Genomic DNA, 21782 nt, shown 5'->3' on the forward strand with positions numbered 1-21782 from the left:
ATTACTTAAACGGAGAATGACTGCAGAATTCTGGGGTACAGGGGGATCTAGGTGTTCTTGTGCATGAGTCACAAAAAATTATTATGCAGGTACAGCAGGTAATAAAGAAGGCAAATGGAATGCTATCATTTATGAGAGAAATTGAAAATAAAAGAGAGGATGTTACGCTTCAGTTATACTGGGTATTTGTGAGACCACATCTCAAATACTGTATGCAATTTTAGTCTCCTTATTTAAGGAAGGATGTAAATGCATTGGAGACGGTTCAGAAGAGCAGGTTTACTGGATTGATACTTGGAATGAGCGGGTTATCTTATGAGGAAAGGTTGGACAGACTGGGCTTGTTTTCACTGGAGTTTCGAAGAGCGAGGGGAGAATTGATTGAAGTTTATAAGATCCTGAACAGTCTTGACAAGGTGGATGTGGAGAGGATGTTTCCTCTTGTTGGTAGTCACATGAACAAATGCAAGTTAAGGAAAGCCAGCATGGATTTCTTAAGAGAAAATCATGTTTAACTAACTTGGAGTTTTTGGAAGAGGTAACAGAGGGTTGATAAGGGCAATGCTGTTGATGTGGTGTACATGGACTTTCAAAAGGCATTTGATGCAGTGCCACACAACAGACTTGTGAGCAAACTTGTAACTCATAGAATAAAAGGGACGGTAGCAACATGGATACAAAATTGGTTAAGTGACAGGAAACAAAGAGGAGTGGTTAATGGATGTTTTTTGGGCAGGAGGAAGGTTTGCAGTGAAGTTTCCCAGGGATCAGTGTTGGGAGCCTTGCTTTTCCTGATATGCATTAATAACCCAGACCCTGGTGTACAGGGTACAATTTCAAAGTTGGCAGATGATATGAAACTTGGAAGCATTGTGAACTGTGAGGAAGATAGTGCAGAACTTCAAAAGGACATAGACAAGTTGGTGGAATGGGCAGACAAGTGGCAGATGAAGTTCAATACAGAGAAATGTGAAGTGATTCATTTTGGTAGGATGAACATGGAGAGCCAATATAAAATAAAGGGTACAGTTCTAAAGGAGGTGCAGAAGCAGAGGGACCTAAGTGTATATGTGTATGTCATTGAAGGTGACAGGACAGGTTGACAGAGTGGGTAATAAAGCATACCGTAACCTGGGCTTTATTAATAGGGGCATAGAGTACAACAGCAAGGAAGTTATGCTGAACTTGTATAAGACACTAGTTTGGCCTCAGTTGGAATATTGCGTCCAGTTCTGGGCACCGCACTTTATGAAAGATGTGAGAGCATTGAGAGAGTACAGAAAAGATTCACGAGAATGGTTCCAGGGATGAGGAATTTCAGTTATGAAGATAGATTGGAGAAGTTAGGTGCATGTGGATAAGGGCTAGGAAAAAATATAACGAGCTTTAATATCTCAATTCATGTATATATTTACTTCATTATTGGTTAAGACTTGGTTTTATAATAAACGGTTAATTTTGTTGTTCATTAAAGAAACCTACTTGGTGTGCTTTTATTTTGGGGGACAAATAGAGTATCTAATTGGCTGTTTTGGTAAGTGGGAACATTTATTGATATGCTGTGACCTGTGGAGAAGTGGGACTGAATTAACAGTGCTCTCCTCCAGCCTTAGTCTTAACATATTAATTGGGGGGTCTTGTCGGGATTAAATCCAATGTCAATAATGTTTAATTGTAAGTGGAGTAATAATAATTGAAAGAGGAAAATAAAAGAACTAGGTTTCTTGTGTAGTAGGGTAAAGTCTACACCACCGGATTGTCTGTAGCAGATGCTGAAACCTTTCTGGAGAAGGAGAATGTATCCCTCAGTGACTTGTGAATCTTAACTAAGGTCAAACTAAAAGATTTGGCAGCACAATTGGGGTTAGAATTGAAATCAGGTGCTTAAAAAGCAGAGATAGAACTTAGAACATAGAACAGTATAGCACAGTACAGGCCCTTCAGCCCACGATGTTGTGCCGAAACTTTAACCTACTCTAAGATCAAACTAACTACCTACCCTTCATTCTACTATCATCCATGTACCTATCCAAGAGTCGCTTAAATGTCCCTAATGTATCTGCTTCTACCACCACCGCTGGCAGCACATTCCACGCACCCACCACTCTCTGTGTAAAGAACCTACCTCTGACATCTCCCCATAACCTTCCTCCAATCACCTTAAAATTATGCCCCCTGGTGATAGCTCTTTCCACCCTGGGAAAAAGTCTCTGACTATCAACTCTATCTATGCCTCTCATCATCTTGTACCCCCTCTATCAAGTCACCTCTCATCCTTCTTCGCTCCAATGAGAAAAGCCCTAGCTCCCTCAACCTTTCTTCATAAGACATGCCCTCCAGTCCAGGCAGCATCCTGGTAAATCTCCTCTGCACCCTCTCTAAAGCTTCCACATCCTTCCTATAATGAGGCGACCAGAATTGAACACAATATTCCAAGTGTGGTCGAACCAGGGCCTTATAGAGCTGCAGCATAACCTCGCGGCTCTTAAAACTCAATCCCCCTGTTAATGAAAGCCAACACACCATACGCCTTAACAACCCTATCAACTTGGGTGGCAACTTTGAGCGATCTATGGACATGGACCCCAAGATCCCTCTGTTCCTCCACACTACCAAGAATCCTGTCTTTAAGCCTGTATTCTGCATTCAAATTCGACCTTCCAAAATGAATCACTTCACATTTTTCCAGGTTGAACTCCATCTTCCACTTCTCAGCCCAGCTCTGCATCCTGTCAATGTCCCGTTGCAACCTACAACAGCCTTCCACACCATCCACAACTCCAGCAACCTTCGTGTCATCGGCAAACTTGCTAACCCAGCCTTCCACTTCCTCATCCAAGTCATTTATAAAAATCACAAAGAGCAGAGGTCCCAGAACAAATCCCTGCGGAACACCACTGGTCACCGAGCTCCAGGCTGAATACTTTCCATCTACTGCCACCCTCTGTCTTCTATGGGCTAGCCAATTTTGTATCCAGACAGCCAACTTCCCCTGTATCCCATGCCTCCTCACTTTCTGAATGACCCTACCATGGGGAACCTTATCAAACGCCTTGCTAAAATCCATATACACCACATCCACTGCTCTTCCTTCATCAATGTGTTTTGTCACATCTTCAAAGAATTCAATAAGGCTTGAGGCATGACCTGCCCCTCACAAAGCCATGCTGACTGTCTCTAATCAAACCATGCTTTTCCAAATAATCATAAATCCTGTCTCTCAGAATCCTCTCCAATAATTTGCCCACTACCGACGCAAGACTGACTGGTCTATAATTCCCAGGGTTATCCCTATTCCCTTTCTTGAACAAGGGAACAACATTTGCCACCCTCCAATCATCCGGTACTACTCCAGTGGACAGTGAGGACGCAAAGATCATCGCCAAAGGCGCAGCAATCTCTTCCCTCGCTTCCCGTAATATCCTTGGGTATATCCCGTCTGGCCCCGGGGACTTATCTGTCCTCATATCATTCAAAATTTCCAGCACATCCTCCCTCTTAACCTCAACCTGTTCGAGCATATCAGCCTGTTCCACGCTGTCCTCACAAACGACCAGATCCCTCTCACTAGTTAATACTGAAGCAAAGTATTCATTTAGGACCTCCCCTACCTCCTCCGACTCCAGGCACAAGTTCCCTCCACTATCCCTGATCGGCCCTACCCTCACTCTGGCCATTCTCTTGTTCCTCACATAAGTGTAGAACGCCTTGGGATTTTCCTTAATCCTACCCGCCAAGACTTTTTCATGTCCCCTTCTAGCTCTCCTCAGTCCATTCTTCAGTTCCTTCCTGGCTACCTTGTAACCCTCTAGGGCCCTGTCTATTTCTTGCTTCCTCAACCTTAAGTAAGCTTCCTTCTTCCTCTTGACTAGCTGTTCCACATCTCGTCATCCAAGGTTCCTTCACCCTACCATCCCTGAATACTATTACTGAAGTAATAGTCCCACATGGGAGATTGGGTAAGAAGGTACAAGCCCATGGGATCCAGGGCAATTTGGCAAATTGGCAGGAGGCAGAGGGTGATGGGTTGAGGGTTGTTTTTGCAACTGGAAGCCTGTGACCAGTGGTGTACCGCAGGGATCGGTGCTGGGACCCTTGCTGTTTGTAGTACATATTAATGATTTAGATACGAATATCGGAGGTATGATCAGTGATCTCACAGATGACACGAATATTGGTGGTGTCGTAAATAGTGAGGAGGAAAGCCTTAGATTACAGGACGATATAGATGGGTAGAGCAGTGGCAAATGGAATTTAATCCTGAGAAGTCTGGGGTGATGAATTTTGGGAGGACTAACAAGACAAGGGAATATATAGTGGATAGTAGGACCCTAGGAAGTACAGCGGGTCAGAGGGATCTTGGTGTACTTGTCCATAGATCACTGAAGGCAGCAGCACAGGTAGATAAGGTAGTTAGGAAGGCATATGGGATACTTATATTCTATGCCTCGGCTAATAAATGCAAGAGCAAGGAGGTTATGATGGAGCTGTATAAAATGCTAGTCAGGCCACAGTTGGAGGAGTACTGTGTACAGTTCTGGTTGTCACACTACAAGAACGATATGATTGCACCAGAGAGGGTGCAGAGGAGATTCACCAGGATGTTGCCTGGGCTGAAGAATTTCAGCTATGAAGAGAGACTGGATAGGCTAGGGTTGTTTTCCTCAGAGCAGAGAAGGCTGAGGGGGGACATGATTGAGGAAGACAAAATTATGAGGGGCATAGAAAGGGTAGATGGGAAGAAACTGTTTCCCTTAGCAGAGATGTCAATAACCAGGGGGCATAGATTTAAGATAAGGGGCAGGAGGTTTAGAGGAGATCTGAGGAAAAAGATTTTCACCCAGAGGGTTGTTGGAATCTGGAACACACTGCCTGAAGGGGTGGTAGGGGCAGGAACCCTCACAACATTTAAGAAGTCTTTAGATGAACACTTGAAACGCCATAGCATACAAGGCTACGGACCAAGTGCTGGAAAATGGGATTAGACTAGATAGGTGCTTGATGGCCAGCACAGACATGATGGGCCGAAGGGCCTGTTTCTGTGCTGTATAACTCTATGACTATGACTTAGGGTGGCGCAGTGGTTAGCGGCTCAGTGGTTAGCACCGCAGCCTCACAGCTCCAGCGACTCGGGTTCAGTTCTGGGTACTGCCTGTGTGGGGTTTGCAAGTTCTCCCTGTGACCACGTGGGTTTCCTCCGGGTGCTCTGGTTTCCTCCCACAGCCAAAGACTTGCAGGTTGATAGGTAAATTGACCATGGTAAATTGCCCCTAGTATTGGTAGGTGGTAGGAGAATTAAGGGAAGGTGGGGATGTGGTATGGAATATGGGATTAATGTAGGATTAGTATAAATGATGGTCGGTACAGACCCGGTGGGCCTGTTTCAGTGCTGTATCTCTCTATGACTCTGTTTGAAATTGAAAGAAAAAGACAGTAAGTCAGAAGATGTTGCAGTTGGATTAACTAAAATTCAGTTCCAACTGAAAAAGCTTGAGCAAGCAACAGAAAAAGAAATAGAATTTTTAAAAATGAGGCTGTAAAAGAATTGACAATGTAAAAACTTGAATTTGAACAAGGGAAAAAAGAGCATTTCAGAGAGATAGTGAAAAAGAAGCAAGGGAATTCAAATTGAGAGATAGAACTAGGCTAACAGGGTGGTGTTGATTCCAGGGAACATTCTGATCAGGAAGAATCTGAATCTAGCCCAGGACTGATGTCCTGGGAAGCATTTGATAGAGTGGTTGCGGAGGGTTTAAACTAAAATGGCAGGGGGATGGGAACCTTTGCAAGGAGTCAGCGGAGGGGGGAATCAAGGACAAGAATACAAGACAGTAAGGGGAATAAGAAAAGCGATGGACAGAGAAATCAAGGGCCAGAATCAGACAGGGCCACAGTGAAAAATAGCGGGAAGGGGACAGGTAATGTTAAAAAGACTAGCCTTAAGGCTTTGTGCCTTAACGCACGGAGCATACGCAATAAAGTGGATGAATTAAATGGGCAAATAGATGTAAATGGGTATGATATAGTCGGGATTACAGAGACATGGCTGCAGGGTGACCAGGGATGGGAAATGATCAGTATTTAGGAATGACAGACAAAAGGTAAAAGGTGGTGGAGTTGCATTGCTGGTTAAAGAGGAAATTAATGCAATAGTGAGGAAAGATATTAGCTCTGACAATGTGGAATCTGTATGGTTAGAGCTGAGCATTAAACAGGAAATTAGAGATGCATGCGATAAAGGAACATCTGTAATTATGGGTGACTTTAATCTGCATGTAGATTGGGCAAATCAAATTAGTCACAATACCGTAGAGGAGGAATTCATGGAGTGTATACGGGATGGTTTTCTGGACCAATACGTTGAGGAACCAACTATCCTAGACTGGATATTGTGTAATGAGAGAGGAATAATTGACAATCTAGTTGTGCGAGACCCCCTGGGGATGTGTGACCATAATATGATAGAATTCTTCATCAAGATGGAGAGTGGCATCGTTGATTAGGAGACTCGGGTCCTGAATCTTAATAAGGGAAACTACGAAGGTATGAGGTGCGAGTTGGCTATGATGGATTGGGAAACAGTACTTCAAGGGATGACAGTGGATAGGCAATGGCAAACATTTAAAAGAGTGCATGGATGAGCTGCAACAATTGTTTATTCCTGTCTGGCGCCAAAGTAAAACGGGAAAGGTAACCAAACCATGGCTTACAACGGAAATTAGAGATAGCATTAGATCCAAGGAAGAGGCATACAAATTCGCCAGAAAAAACAACAGACCTGAGGATTGGGAGCAGTTTACAATTCAGCAACGGAGGACCAAGGGATTGATTAAGAAGGGGAAAATAAAGTATGAGAGCAAGCTTGCGGGGAACAAAAAAAACTGACTGTAAAAGTTTCTATAGGTATGTGAAGAGAAAAAGATTGGTGAAGACAAATGTAGGTCCCTTACAGTCAGAAACAGGGGAATTTATTATGGGGAACACAGAAATGGTTGACCAACTAAATCGTACTTTGGTTCTGTCTTCACAAAGGAGGTTACAAATAACATACCAGAGATGTTGGGGAACATAGGGTTTAGTGAGAGGGAGGAACTGAAGGAAATCAGTATTAGTAGAGAAACGGTGTTGGGGAAATTGAGGAGATTGAAGGCCGATAAATCCCCCAGGGTCTGATAATCTACATCCCAGAGTACTTAAGGAAGTGGCCCTAGAAACAGTGGATGCATTGGTGGTCATCTTCCAAGATTCTATAGACTCTGGAACAGTTCCTACAGATTGGAGTATGTAACCCCACTATTGAAAAAGTGAGGCTGAGAGAAAATAGGGAATTATAGACCTGTCAGTCTGATGTCAGGAGTCGGGAAAATTCTAGAGTTCATTATCAAAGATTTTATAGCAGAGCACTTGGAGAACAGTGATAGAATCAGACAGAATCAGCATGGATTTACGAAAGGGAAATCATGCTTGACAAATCTACTAGAATTCTTCAAGGATGTAACTAGTAGAGTTGATGAGGGGGAACCAGTGGATGTGGTTTATTTGGACTTTCAGAAGGCTTTCGAAAAAGTCCCACATAATAGGTTAGCATGTAAAATTAAAGCGCATGGGGTTGGGGGTAGTGTATTGCGATGGATAGAAAATTGGTTGGCGAACAGGAAACCAAGAGTAGAAATAAACGGGTCTTTTTCCGAATGGCAGGCAGTGACTAGTGGGGTACCGCAGGGATCGGTGCTAGGACCCCAGCTATCCACAATATATATTAATGATTTAGATGAGGAAACTAAATGTAATATCTCCAAATTTGCAGATGACACAAAACTGGGCGGGAGGGTGAGTTGTGAGGAGGATGCAGAGAGGCTTCAGGGTGATTTGGATAAGTTGAGTGAGTGGGCAAATGCATGGCAGATGAAGTATAATGTGGATAAATGTGAGGTTATCCATTTTGGTAGCAAAGACAGCAAGGCAAATTATCTGAACAGCTATAAACAGAAGGGAATATGCAATGAGACCTGGGTGTTCTCGTACACCAGTTGCTGAAGGTAAGCATGCAACAGGCGGTAAAAAGGGCAAATGGTATGTTGGCCTTCATAGCGAGAGGATTCGAGTACAGGAGCAGGGGGATGTCTTGCTGCAATTATACAGGGCCTCGGTGAGGCCACACCTGGAATACTGTATGCAGATTTGGTCTCCTTATCTGAGGAAGGATGTTCTTGCTATAGAGGGAGTGCAGCGAAGGTTTACCAGACTGATTCCTGGGATGGCGGGACTGACGTATGAGGAGAGATTGAGTCGGTTAGGATTATATTCGTTGGAGTTCAGAAGAGTGAGGGGGGATCTCACAGAAACCTATAAAATTCTAACAGGACTTGACAGGGTAGATGCAGGATGGATGTTCCCAATGGTGGGGGAGTCCTGAATCAGGGGTCATAGTCTAAGGATACGGGGTAAACTGTGTTTTGAGCTCCCCCTTGGTGAATCCTTGTTCACCGCTTTCCAATTATAAGGCAAAGAAATGAGCACAAACAGGCTTTCTTAGGTTTAAAGAAAAGTGAAATTTATTAAAAACTTAAACTCTAATTTGGTTAACGCCTACAGATACACGCCGCGCCCATGCTAGCATGCATACATGATACACATATGCAAATAGAGACAGAAAAGAGCATAAGAAAAAAATAAGTAGAGAGGTTTGAGGCAATCTCTGAAGAGGGGTTTTTGTTACTGTGCTTCGAGCTCGCTGTAGTCCTTGATTATAGGAGGATCTTGCTTTTCGTTGGGGGTCCAGTAATCTTCTTAAACCTTGTTCACTGTAGGAGACTTTTCTCTCTCGGGGTTCATATGTTTTCAGTGAATTTCAAAGCTGGTGAGATGAGGGCAGACAGGAGAGAGATGTTCTCAATCCAGGAGCAAACAGCTTTGAGTTCAAATTCTGTTTCTCCAATTTCAAACTCGCCTAGTTGGCCAGCAGGTGGTCACGTGACCGACTGGTTTGACCAGGTCTCTTCTATGTATTGGGGCAGGGACTAGTTCCTTTTTCCCAACACTGTCGGCTAGTATAAAAAAAGTTTTTTCAGCCAGGAGCTTGGCAACCTCTTGTAATAGGCCTTCCTCCCAGCAACAATTTTAAAATTTAATGCCCATGTAGCAAAATATGTGTGCCTCATTCTTGGCAGGTGGGGTCCTGCATGACAAATGACATGACCAAAGGAAGGTTGAGCACTGCTTATGCAAAGTAGGTTAATGGACAGAGCTCATGAAAAAGTTTATGCCATGCTTTCTGAAGAGGCTTCTGCAGATTGAGATGGCAAAAAAGCCTATTCTCGCTGCGTATCAGTTTGCCCCGAACCTTACCAACAGAAGTTTCGGAAACTCCGAAGATTGGCTGGGCAGACTTAACTAGAATTTAAGAGGGTAAAGCAAATTAATTTTGGTCATTGGATATGGGCACTAAAGATGGAAACCATGTATGAGAACCTTGCTGAACTAATTCCCCTGGAAGAATTTAAAAATTCACTCCATTCAGTAGTGAAAGCTCACATAGAGAAGCAAAAGGTTTCAAGGTCCAGAGAGGCAGTGGAAATCGATGATTTTGAGCTTGTGAATAAGCCCAAACCCTTTGTCCGTCCTCCCCAAAAACCCGAGTAGGATAGAAGGTGGGAGAGTGAAAGTAAGGCAAGTAGTTGGGGACAGGAAGGTACAGCTGGCAACGCCCCAGGATCCCCTCCTTAGGTCAGAAAGGAAAATGCTGAGGGCGGAAGTGAGATCTGCAAGCCTAAGTATTATCAGTGTCACAAAGTGGGACATCTTTGTTCATAATACTGGAAATTGTGAGGGATACCCATAGGACTTGTTGGGGTACACAAAGTTAATGCAGAGAAAGGGGCTGTGACTGAGCGCAGCAGATCAGGCTGTAGCTTTGACGGCAGCTGTAAAACCAAATACAAAAAACAATCTGTGTAGGGGTTGCGAATAAGTTATAGGAACTTATTGTCAGAAGGAAAAGTAACTTCATATTCCTCAAGTGAGGCAGGCAAAATACAGGAACAACCCAAACTCTCTTCCTGGGGGAAAGGTACAACATTTCCACCAGAAAGCGCACTGAATGTTGAAGTTTTAGTGAATATACATATACATACGCACATACATCCAAAAACCGGTTAACAGGGAAAAAAGGGATTTTGGTTTACAGCTCTTTCATAGGAATAAAAGGAATTTAAAAAAATTAGACTGTAATGATCTGGAAGGAAGTTCTTTAGTTTGGTGAGGTGTTCCAAAGTTGAGGTTGATTAACAGTCTGTGATGAGTAGGTGTTCAAAGAAATTCAACTGTTGAAGACTTCACATAGGTCTTCCATCAGGGGTGTAGCAACAGGTGTCAGTTCTCACCTTCGATGCAAAAGTCTTTTTTTTTTTAAATGCAAGATTTCTGCAAATTCAGGATTTTTTCAAAAATGCAGGAGGCAACAGCACCACAAGCTTTTGCTTTGCAAGAGCAAAGATTCTTCAAAGAGAGGTAATACTTTTCTGGTTCTTATCTTCTGGCAGGTCCAAATCAAATTCCAATTGACTGCTTTTGACGAAACCCACTGGCTTTTAAAGTTCAAAAATGAAACCAAAATATTCCAGAAACAAGTCAGGTACCAAGTCATAAATTCTCTCATCACAACAGAAGGTAGCTCTGAGGTCAACCCTCTGCTGGTTTCCTTGAAATTACCTGCTTTTCAGTTCTTGTTTAGCAGTTCAACTTTTGTTGAACTTCCTTTCAAAAACATCCATAAAGTTCAGATATCTCAATGTCCACTGAAATCCTTTTCTATCTTTAAGAATATAGAATCCCAAGTTTTAATACAAAAAATAGAAATCCTCGTAACAATTTTCAAAAGAGCCAGAGAGATGAGATGAGGAGAATGTTTTTGCACAGGGAGTTGTGGTGATCTGGAATGCACTGTCTGAAATAGTGGTGGAAACATATTCAACAGTAACTTTCAAAAGTGAATTGGATAAATACTTGAAGAAAACTGCAGGGCTTTGGGGAAAGAGCAGGGGCGAGAAACTATTTGGACAGCTCTTCCCAAATAGCCAGCATAAGCATGATGGGCCGAATGGTCTCCTTCTGTGATGGATGATAGAGTAAGCCAGGACAACACATTGTAATCACAATCAAACCAGATGACTTACTATCAAATAACCACTGCTTCTAAGTGTACACTTGTTGATATTGAATGATGCACCCCATGATTAAATTGCCTTCTAGCTATCAGAGTCCATGCTCACACATGAAGAACTATCATTTGGTCAACTTTGAGGTCGTCTAGCAATTGTGTAACAGTATTCCAGGAAGTCATGGTCCTTTGGTGAAGGATAAGCAGAGAATTTCTTTTGAGGACAATAATCTTTTCCTTTTAAACAGTACTGTTCCTCTAAATTGTCGTTCCTTATTTCTTTGAGTGGAAAGAATTAAATGTAAGCTAACCTCGAACAAAATGCAAAACACATCCTAAACAAAGTTCCACAGTCTGTACCAAAGTATATGAAATGTCACAGAAATCACAGCTTCCATTCAAATACTACCCCACCACCCACCTAAACAAATCTGGTTTTGGGATGCCTTCTAATACTTCAACCACAATAAATGTCAGGCTCTCGATATGATCCTTTTTAAGATTGGTGTTATGTTAGTCACTTTCCAAACCTCAGGCACTACCCCATTTGTACAGATACCCGAAAAATAAGGGGCAAAGACACCAGTGATTTAGCTAGCCAGCTTTTTAAATACTGTTGTACGAAATCCATCCAGGCCTGGTGGTTTGTCTTACTCTATTTACAGTAACAATTGATTCATAGTGTGAAATAGGAACTGAATCACAAAACAGAAGGAGAAAAGGTGATTTGCTTCCGATTGTCCCAATAAACATGATTCATTAAAATGAAATAGTATCTAATTACCTGTGCTCCTAAATCCTGTATTTCTTTGCACGACTCTGGGAAGACATCGGCAGCAATAATGGGATAGCCATGCTTTATGAGATTCTTTGCCATTGGATTACCCATGTTGCCCAGCCCAACAAATCCCACTGGGGCTTTCGAGGCCATTGATCTGGAAGACACTATTTAGACCAATCATTTTTAACAATGACAGAGTTGTGCATTTCATATTTTGCCATTTTACATTCAAAGTTTAAAAAAGACTACCGGACATCTGAAAGCACTTTACAGCCAATTAAGTACTATTTAAGTGTAGTCACTGCTGCAATGACAGGAAACCTAGGAATCAATTTTACACACAGCAAACTCCCACAAACAGCAATGTGATAATGATCAAGTTATCTCTTTTTGTGATGTTGATTGAGGGATATATATTGGCCAAGACACGAGGGATAACTCCCATGCTCTTCTTCGAAATAGTGCCATGGGATCATTTACATCCACCAGAGCAGGTAGATGGGGCCTCAGTTTAATGTCTCATCTGAAAGACGACACTTCCGAGAGTACAGCATACTCTCAGTACTGCAGTGTAGCGTCGGCCTTGATTTTTGTGCTCAAGTCCCGCAGTGGAACTTGAACCCGGAACCTTGTGACTCAGGCGAGAGTGCTATCAACTGAGCTTACAAAAAAAGTTGGCGTATGATGAGATGAAAAAATTTATGTGGTTGGCTTTGTTCGCATAGGGCTACTGCCTAAAGTAGTAGTAAGCCTCAGAGATTGGGAAGGTGCAAGTCGACTTCTTATTTATGCTAAGTTAACCAATTTCAAATCATCCAACGTGACAACTTACACTTACCATTCTGTTCATTTCTATAGTGAGTCATACACAATCCTAGCACTTCCAAAGTATTCAATCATCCAAGTCTATGCATGTCCCTATAACTGTCAATCCCATATTTTCCCAGTCCTTTAAAAAGGAGTTAATCAGCAGAACACACCACTTCTTCTGGGAATTTGTTCTTTATCAACCGCACTGTGCAGAAAAAAAATCCCAATCTCTAATCCACAGCCGATAGTGCGGCCCATGAGCTCGAGCAAACTGACCCAAGAAATCCCGGCAACCTCTGTTAATTATGCTATATTTCTTACTTCCTGCTTTGCCCTGTTTGAATTATGTGGACTTTTAGAGTTGGGAAAAGATGGTTCTTAGTTTTTTTTTGTGTTTGTTCATGAATGTGAGTGCCACTGGCAAGGCAAGCATTTGTTGCCCATATCCAATTGCCCTGGAGAACATGGTGGTGAGCTGCCTTCTTGAACCGCTGCAGTCCATCTATGTAGGTACACCCACTGCTGGTTTGCTTAAAATTTTACAATATATATTTTCCCTTTTGTGTGATTAATTTGCTTTAGATTATTCCTACTCATGAGTTGAGAGGAGAGGAATTAAAATTTTTCTGATATTTTGGTCTTGAGCTTCACAAAACTGTACTTCGTTTTATTGGAGAAAAGATTGAGAAATGGTGTAACGTATTTGGTCTGTATCTTAGTGGCCCTCAGAAAAAAAGTTTGGGCACTGCTGTTCTAGACTCACTAATCGCATACTCTTTTTCTATAGTTTATGATTAGGAAGAGAGTTCCAGGTTTTAGACCCAGTGACAGTGAAGGAATGGCGATAGAGGTCCAAGTCAAGATGATGTGTGACTTGGAGGAGAACTTGCAGGTGGTGGAGTTCCCATGCCTCTACTGCCCTTGTCCTTCTAGGAGGTGGAGGTCGCGAGCTTGAAAGGTGCAGTCGAACGAGGCTTGGCGAATTGCTGCAGTGCATTTTGTAGATGATACACACTGCTGCCACTGTGCGCAAATGGTGGAGGGAGTGAATGTTTAAGGTGGTAGATGGGGAGCCAATCAAGCCGGCTGCTTTGTCCTGCATAGTGTCAAGCTTCTCACTTGGTTGGAGCTTGCACTCATCCAGGCAAGTGGACAGTATCCCACCACCCTCCTGACTTGTGTCTTGCAGATGGTGGACAGCCTTTAGGGAGTCAGGAGGTGGGTTGCTCACTGCAGAATTCCCAGCTTCTGACCTGCTCTTGTAGCCACATATTTATATGGCTGACCCAGTTAAGTTTCTGGTCAATGGTAACTCCCAGGTTGTTGATGGTGTGGGATTCAGCAATGGTAATGCCGTTGATTGTCAAGGGGATTGTCTCCTGTTGGACAGGCTATTGCTTCATTGATAAATAAATATTCAAGTCACTACAACAAGCTCTGTCACTATCTATAGCTTGAGATATATACAAGTTAAACAGAATACTGATTTAAAAAATATATACAGCCTGCAAGGATCCATAGTATGTATCTAAGTGACCCTCATAGAAACAAAAGTTTGGACACTGCTGTTCTAGACTCACTCAAGGTTCACTAATTTCATATGCTTTTTCCATAGCCTAAGATTAGCTGCCAAGTTAAATAGGCTGTTTACAGAAACCCTCGGTCATTATAAGACGACCAAATACATTACACCACTTCTCAATCTTTTCTCCAATAAAAATAAGTACGGTTCTTAGAAACACTGAAAACCAAAATATCCATCATTTTAGTTCCTCATCTCGCAACTCATGAGTAGGAAGGCAAAGGGATAACTGGTCCCAGGTTAGATACTAGGGGAAGAGGATGAGAAGGGATCGAACAGTAACTAGTCACATAACACCAGGGGAAAAGCTCTCTACAGTATATAAGTCACATAATATGACACAGTAGCAATGCCACTAGAATATTACAGCCACTCAACCTTTTTTTTTTAAAGCATGTAATTGCAAACTGTTTCACCACATTTTGGCAATACTGTTAAGAATTAAAGTATATGTGGAAGTCACTCAGTCTAAGATACCCAAACTAAGACAAAACAGGTACTGCCGGAGCCCAATCCATTGTTTTAAAGAGTTTATATCATTTTTGTGCTTCACCTAATTAAATAGTAATTTATTAAATTGAGCTGGGAAAATGTACTCTGTGGTTCTGCTTTCGATTTCTGCAGTTCAAGAGCACTATCCCGACAGACAAATCTCATTGCATAAAGGCCTACGTCTCTGATATCCCAAAGCGACTCTCAAACAATACTTTTAAAGTACAGTAACTAATATGGCAGCCAGTCAGCAATGTTCCACAAATAAAATTAGACAGACAGATGACCAGTTAATCTATTTTGATGGTGCTGATTAAAAGGAGGAATGGGGGCGAACACACTTCTTGCAGTGTCATAAGATCTTCAACAGCCACATGAAGCACTGATACAGGTAAATGGACCTCAAGTTAATGTCTCATGCAAAAGACAGCATTTCGAACGTTGTAGTATACCATCAGTGGACTGGAATGTCAGCCTAAATTTTACGTTCAAGTCCTGGAGTCCAAAGTAGATTGCTCTCACTGAGACAAGACAACACAAAGCAACACACCTAATTGAGATGACAATTCAAACTATTTTGTTAACGATACTGAAGCTATAGTTTTCTGTTTATCAAGGATATTTGCCTATTAAAATCTGCATTCTCACCATGAAAAATAATTGTATAAGAAGTCAAATTGAGCCCATCATTTTCTTCTCCCTCTGCAGCAGACAAGCACGTCAAGGAAAAAATGGCATTTTAACAGACTGATTTTTTGTATAGTTACACTGGCCGGTAAGTGTGCTTGGTTGAACACAAAATTTAAAAGGGGAGAGCAAACAGTCCCCCATTGGCTGACCAATATAACAGCATCATTGCTGTTACTCTGACAGCTGAAGCTGAACTTTATAACAACATAAATCAAAGTTCTTCATCCAGATTTTTACATTGTTTCTAAACTTAGTAAGTGCTCTTACACTTTTAACCTTGGTCAGCATTCATTTCAGCTGCACATTTTATCCAGCCATTTGATGAAATCCTCTTCTGGGGGTTAGAGGAGGGAGAATTTTGCAACCAACAAGATTTACAATCCTCACAACTGTGTACAGTTTGGGAGAAATCTGCAGCCTGAACAACCCTCTCAGCAAGACCCAGCTGCCAAGTTAGAACCAAGATTTTAGTGGGCCCCCTGTGATGCAGGAATATTTTCTGTCTCAGTGCAGGAATAGTATTCCACGTGATACACCATCCAGTATGCTGCTACTGAAGTTGTGTGTTGTCTTAGGCTAAAATGTGTAATTGCTCTGCATTTTGAAATCAAAGGCTTGATTGCTTTCATCCAGACTAATGTCCCGCGGTGGGCAAGAAGAAAAAAAGACTTGCGCTTATTGTAGCCTGACATTGGGATCATGGTCACATTGAAAATATTAAGCCAAGCATTTCATCTTGTATTCTTCTAACCTGTCCCTTGAAGGCCCAAGTACTCTATGGGAATCGTAACTGCTTGTAAAATATTGAGGTTAATTACAGATCAGTAAATTCCTTATAGAGTCATAGCGGGATACAACACTGAAACAGGCCCTTCGGCCCAACGAGTCTGTGCCGACCAACAACCACCCATTTATACTAATCCGACATTAATCCCATTTTTCCCTCTCACATCCCCACCTTCCCTCAATTCTCCTACCACCTACCTACACTCGGCGCAATTTTTACAATGGCCAATTTACCTATCAACCCGCAAGTCTTTAGCATGTGGGAGGAAACCGGAGCACCCAGAGGAAACCCACCCAGTCACAAGGAGAACTTGCAAACTCCGCACAGGCAGCACCCAGAACCGAACCCGGGTCGCTGGAACTGTGAGGCTGCGGTGCTAACCACTGCGCCAAGTTTCAGTTCCAAGTCAGAAGAACACAGGATGAAGAACTTGTCCTTCCATTTTCTTAGATTGCTTTCCAGCTGTAACAGAACATAACATGTGAAATGTGATGGAAATACAATAGCTGCAAGACTTTCATATATACAAATATTTAAAATAAGTCAAACTATTTAAGTAAACAGAGGCTGAGGTGACACAAAAACAAGAAATGCTGGAATCACTCAGCAGGTCTGGCAGCATCTGTGGAAAGAGAAGCAGAGTTAACGTTTCGGGTCAGTGACCCTTCTTCGGAACAGTTCCGAAGAAGGGTCACTGACCCGAAACGTTAACTCTGCTTCTCTTTCCACAGATGCTGCCAGACCTGCTGAGTGATTCCAGCATTTCTTGTTTTTGTTTCAGATTTCCAGCATCCGCAGTATTTTGCTTTTATTTTAGAGGCTGAGGTGAGCCAGTTTAATCACTGTATGACCAGGAAACTTTAGAGATTGAAATGCATTCACTATTTTCAGGTGGATTGCCACAAACACCCAGCATTAAAATACTGGGTACTTTCTTTTGCACCTTTAACAGTGTGACACAGTGATTATTTCCTATAGTGTTGCTCATGGCAAGTCAGATGATATGCAGGTTTATAATAACAGCAGTTTTATAGTACTAAATGTTCAACGCATTATTCTACTAGAATACATTTATGTAACTTAGACACATTTAAGTCAGAGCTTAATTGTTCGATTTGGATCTTTGTAAACTATAAAATGTTCATGAATTTCAGTTGCAGGTAAGAAGTATAATGCATTAATAACTGGCATTCTTAAATAGTGTTGCACATATAGCAAATTATGATGTCTGGAGTTGTGTACCTATCAACCTCTGCATCACCAACTCGTTCTTTCATATTAAACCCTGTCACCAGGTTTCATGGAGTCACCCAAGATCATGTCGTTGGAACCAGCTGGACCTCATCATCACAAGGCAAGCCTCTATAAACAGTGTCCAAATCACACGCAGCTTCCAGAGTGCGGACTGTGACACTGACCACTCCCTGGTGCGCAACAAAGCTAGACTCAAACCAAAGAAGAGGACTTCTGCGTTGGAGATACGGTCCTGCCACCTGATGCCAAGGATTCTCCGGAGGCAGCGAAGATGGAATGAGTTGAGACGTTGCTTTTGGCTGACATACATTGTCCAGGCCTCGCTGCCCCAGAGCAAGGTACTGAGGACACAGGCTTGATACACTCGGACTTTTGTGTTCCATGTCTGTGTGCCATTTTCCCACACTCTCTTGGCCAGTCTGGACATAGCAGTGGATGCCTTTCCCATACACTTGTTGATTTCTGCATCGAGAGACAGGTTACTGGTGATAGTTGAGCCTAGGTAGGTGAACTCTTGAACCACTTCCAGAGCGTGGTCGCCAATATTGATGGATGGAGCATTTCTGACATCCTGTCCCATGATATTCCTCTGCTTGAGGCTGATGGTTAGGCCAAATTCGTTGCAGGCAGCCGCAATCCTGTTGATGAGTCTCTGCAGACACTCTTCCATGTGGGATGTTAATGCAGCATCATCAGCAAAGAAGAGTTCCCTGATGAGGACTTTCTGTACTTTGGTCTTCGCTCTAAGACAGGTAAGGTTGAACAACCTGCCATCTGATCTTGTGTGGAGGAAAATTCCTTCTTCAGAGGACTTGAACGCATGTGAAAGCAGCAGGGAGAAGAAAATCCCAAAAAGTGTGGGCTCGAGAACACAGCCCTGTTTCACGCCACTCAGGATAGGAAAGGGGTCTGATGAGGAGCCACCATGTTGAATTGTGCCTTTCATATTGTCATGGAACGAGGTGATGATACTTAGTAGCTTTGGTGGACATCCAATCTTTTCTAGTAGTCTGAAGAGACCACGTCTGCTGACGAGGTCAAAGTCTTTGGTGAGATCAATGAAAGCAACGTAGAGGGGCATCTGTTGTTCGCGGCATTTCTCCTGTATCTGACGAAGGGAGAACAGCATGTCAACAGTCGATCTCTCTGCACGAAAGCCACATTGTGCCTCAGGGTAGATGCGCTCGGCCAGCTTCTGGAGCCTGTTCAGAGCGACTCGAGCAAAGACTTTCCCCACTATGCTGAGCAGGGAGATTCCACGGTAGTTGTTGCAGTCACCGCGGTCACCTTTGTTTTTATAGAGGGTGATGATATTGGCATCGCGCATGTCCTGAGGTACTGCTCCCTCGTCCCAGCACAGGCATAGCAGTTCATGTAGTGCTGAGAGTATAGCAGGCTTGGCACTCTTGATTATTTCAGGGGTAATGCTGTCCTTCCCAGGGGCTTTTCCGCTGGCTAGAGAATCAATGGCACCACTGAGTTCCAATTTTGGTGGCTGTATGTCCAGCTCATCCATGACTGGTAGAGGCTGGGCTGCATTGAGGGCAGTCTCAGTGACAACATTCTCCCTGGAGTACAGTTCTAGGTAGTGCTCAATCCAGCACTAAATGCAGTTAAGTGTAGTGAATGAGCAACATTCACAAAAATGGTGATGTGAACATTACAAAAACTGTACAATTTAAAGCTATAATAAATGTCCCCAATGACCCATGTAAAGGGACCAATTTGACACCGAACCAAGATTCTATCACCAGTTGACCTCAATTGAGGCAACATTTGCAGTACTGAAGTTCCCACCCATACTCTGGCACCAGGAGCTCCTGATCATTTTACACAGACCACAGCTGGAAAAAGGTTACATTTGGGCATCACCAGGATCGAAGCATGATGAGAGAATAACTTGCATGTATGTAATGGGGGAAGAGCACTGGGGAAGAAGGTTGGGGTACTTAGGTAACAAGACTCCCCTCACTGATCACACAGCCTTGTCAATCATTGTCTCAGATGAACATATAAGGAATGGCCCTCAGCTGAGATGCTGAGCACTGTAAGCATTTGTGTGTTCTATCAAGAGTGAACATCTTAAGAGCAGAAAATTAAGGAAAAATACCAATTAAAAGTCACCCACTACGTTGTGCCTCAAGTCAACAGGTTCAGTTTTTAAACTTCAAGTAAAGGGGAATGAAATTTGAACATATGGTGGTTAGTAATTTTGCAGCACTAAGTGTCAATTCTGCAGTCTTTTGTTTTTAAACCCCAAATTCATTCTCAAATTTTGTTACCAAGTTCAATATCCAAACGAGTTCAATGCAGCCCATATTTAATAAAAGCTCCAAACTGTTAGGAGAAACTTCCAAGCCTGTGTGTGAACAAGACACTAAAACTAGGATGCTTTGGTGGAGACTTTTTATTACTTGCTACGGACTTTTTATTACTTGCTACGGAGCTTACTTCTCCACTCCCACAATCACCCAGCCAGTGCTGGCTGGCTTTATACATACATCTGAATACAATTAACCACCCAACACCTGTTCACCCTATTACCTTCAGCTACGAAGTATTTAATATCCATTAACAGAACTTATTAGACACCAACACAAACTTGTTTCACAACTGATTTCCATTTTTGGTAAACAGGATGATACAAATTCCATCAACAGTAAACATCTGATGCCAACAAATTCATTTAAGTGTTAAACAAACTTTGCTTCCAAAATTTTGAATTTCTGAGAGTCCTGTATATTTATTGTACAAAGTGAAACACAAGTGCTTTTCATGATGGATGAGCAATTCCACACAAAAAAAAAAATCAATAAAATTAACTAATGTGCAAGTACAACCCAAGATATAAGTGAGAGATTTCCAATGCAGGACGGAGTTCTGATGAAAGGTCACAGACTTGAAACCTTAACTCTACTCTTCTCTCCACAGATGTTGCCTGACCTGCTGAGTATTTCCAGTACTTTGTTTTTATTACAGGAATTCACTTTCCTAACTTAAATTTTTAACCATGTACCTGTTTTTCATTTGTGCTTTTGGACAGAGCTGCTTATTATTCTGCCATGAACACTTTCGCTGGACTAATACTTTGTCTTTCACCACAACCATTAACACACTCTTTGCCTTTGTCCCGTGACATCTTTGTCATTTAATCTCTCCTGACCCACCTCTTCCTCACCACCACCACCCCGCAGCACTTGCTTAAACCCTAATTATTTTCTTACCTTTGCCAGTTATGATGGTCACTGACCTGAAACGTTAACTTCGCTTCTCTCTCCACGGATGCTGCCTGACCTGCTGAGTATTTCCAGCACTTTGTTTTATTGCAGATTTCCAGCATTTGTAGTATTTTGCTTTTATTATATTGTAATAAACACGAAGTCTGTTTGACAGTCATACAATAATACTCAAAAGTACCAAAAAAAAGCAGAAATATCTATATTACATTGGGGCTCTATCGCCTTCCACGGTGCCTCCAAAGGGAATGTAAAAGCAAAATACTGCCGATGTTGGAAATCTGCAATAAAAACAAAAAATGCTGGAAATTTCCGGCATTTTTTGTTTTTATCCCAAAGTCATCGTTACTGGTTATGTCCTACAAAACCTTCAGCCTTTCGGCACTCTCGGTATCAACATTGTTTAATATCCAAGCCGGCAGTTAATCTTCGTTTAACGTGAGTAAAATAGATAAGAAACCTTACCAATACAGTGGCGAACATAGTTGCTATATTTGAAGGAAAAGTTCGCTGACCGCCGTACGATAGCCGCCATACTTGACTCTTATATCGCCGACCTCTCACTCTGGCGAAGCAGCCTATCCCCGGGTAAGCGAAACGGCGAGTGACAGCAGCAACACCAATGCAGCAGCGCTAGCGGGTGACGCGCGCTCACCAATCAGTAACACCGGTACCGGGACATCCTCTGGAATAGTATTTGGGAAGAGCACGAAACATTGGGATTGCTGTTGGAAGATTCTGCTTTATGATTACGTGGAAAATCTGTTAATAGAAAAGCTGTCTTGCATTTGTTTACCTGATATAGAATTTTGTGTACGCGAAAGATTTTTTCAGCATTTTTGTTCAGAGATTTTTGTTGTTGACTCATTCCGAATTGTGAAAATGCATCTTAAAACCCTCAGTTTATAACTTGTGCCTTGGCTGCAACTTCAATGCCACAGGAATCGTAGTGGAACCATTCGCATATTTAACTTTCATTGCTGCTTCTTGTA

The 21782-nt window shown here is 42.4% G+C and overlaps 1 protein-coding gene across 1 annotated transcript in view; it reads right to left on the reverse strand.

Annotated features, from left to right (window-relative positions):
- hibadhb (3-hydroxyisobutyrate dehydrogenase b) overlaps window positions 1–21378 on the reverse strand; it is a 568873-nt gene extending 547495 nt beyond the window's left edge. Inside the window, exons 1-2 of the mRNA XM_068059347.1 lie at window positions 21256–21378; window positions 11943–12103 (exon numbers count right to left, since the gene is read on the reverse strand). Coding sequence (XP_067915448.1) covers window positions 11943–12103; window positions 21256–21325 — 231 coding nt within the window. The 5' untranslated portion in view covers window positions 21326–21378. The remainder of the gene's footprint in view (window positions 1–11942; window positions 12104–21255) is intronic.
- Between the last annotated feature and the right edge of the window lie 404 nt (window positions 21379–21782).

This window comes from Heterodontus francisci, chromosome 2 (assembly GCF_036365525.1).
Source record: "Heterodontus francisci isolate sHetFra1 chromosome 2, sHetFra1.hap1, whole genome shotgun sequence".
Taxonomy (NCBI): Eukaryota; Metazoa; Chordata; class Chondrichthyes; order Heterodontiformes; family Heterodontidae; genus Heterodontus; species Heterodontus francisci.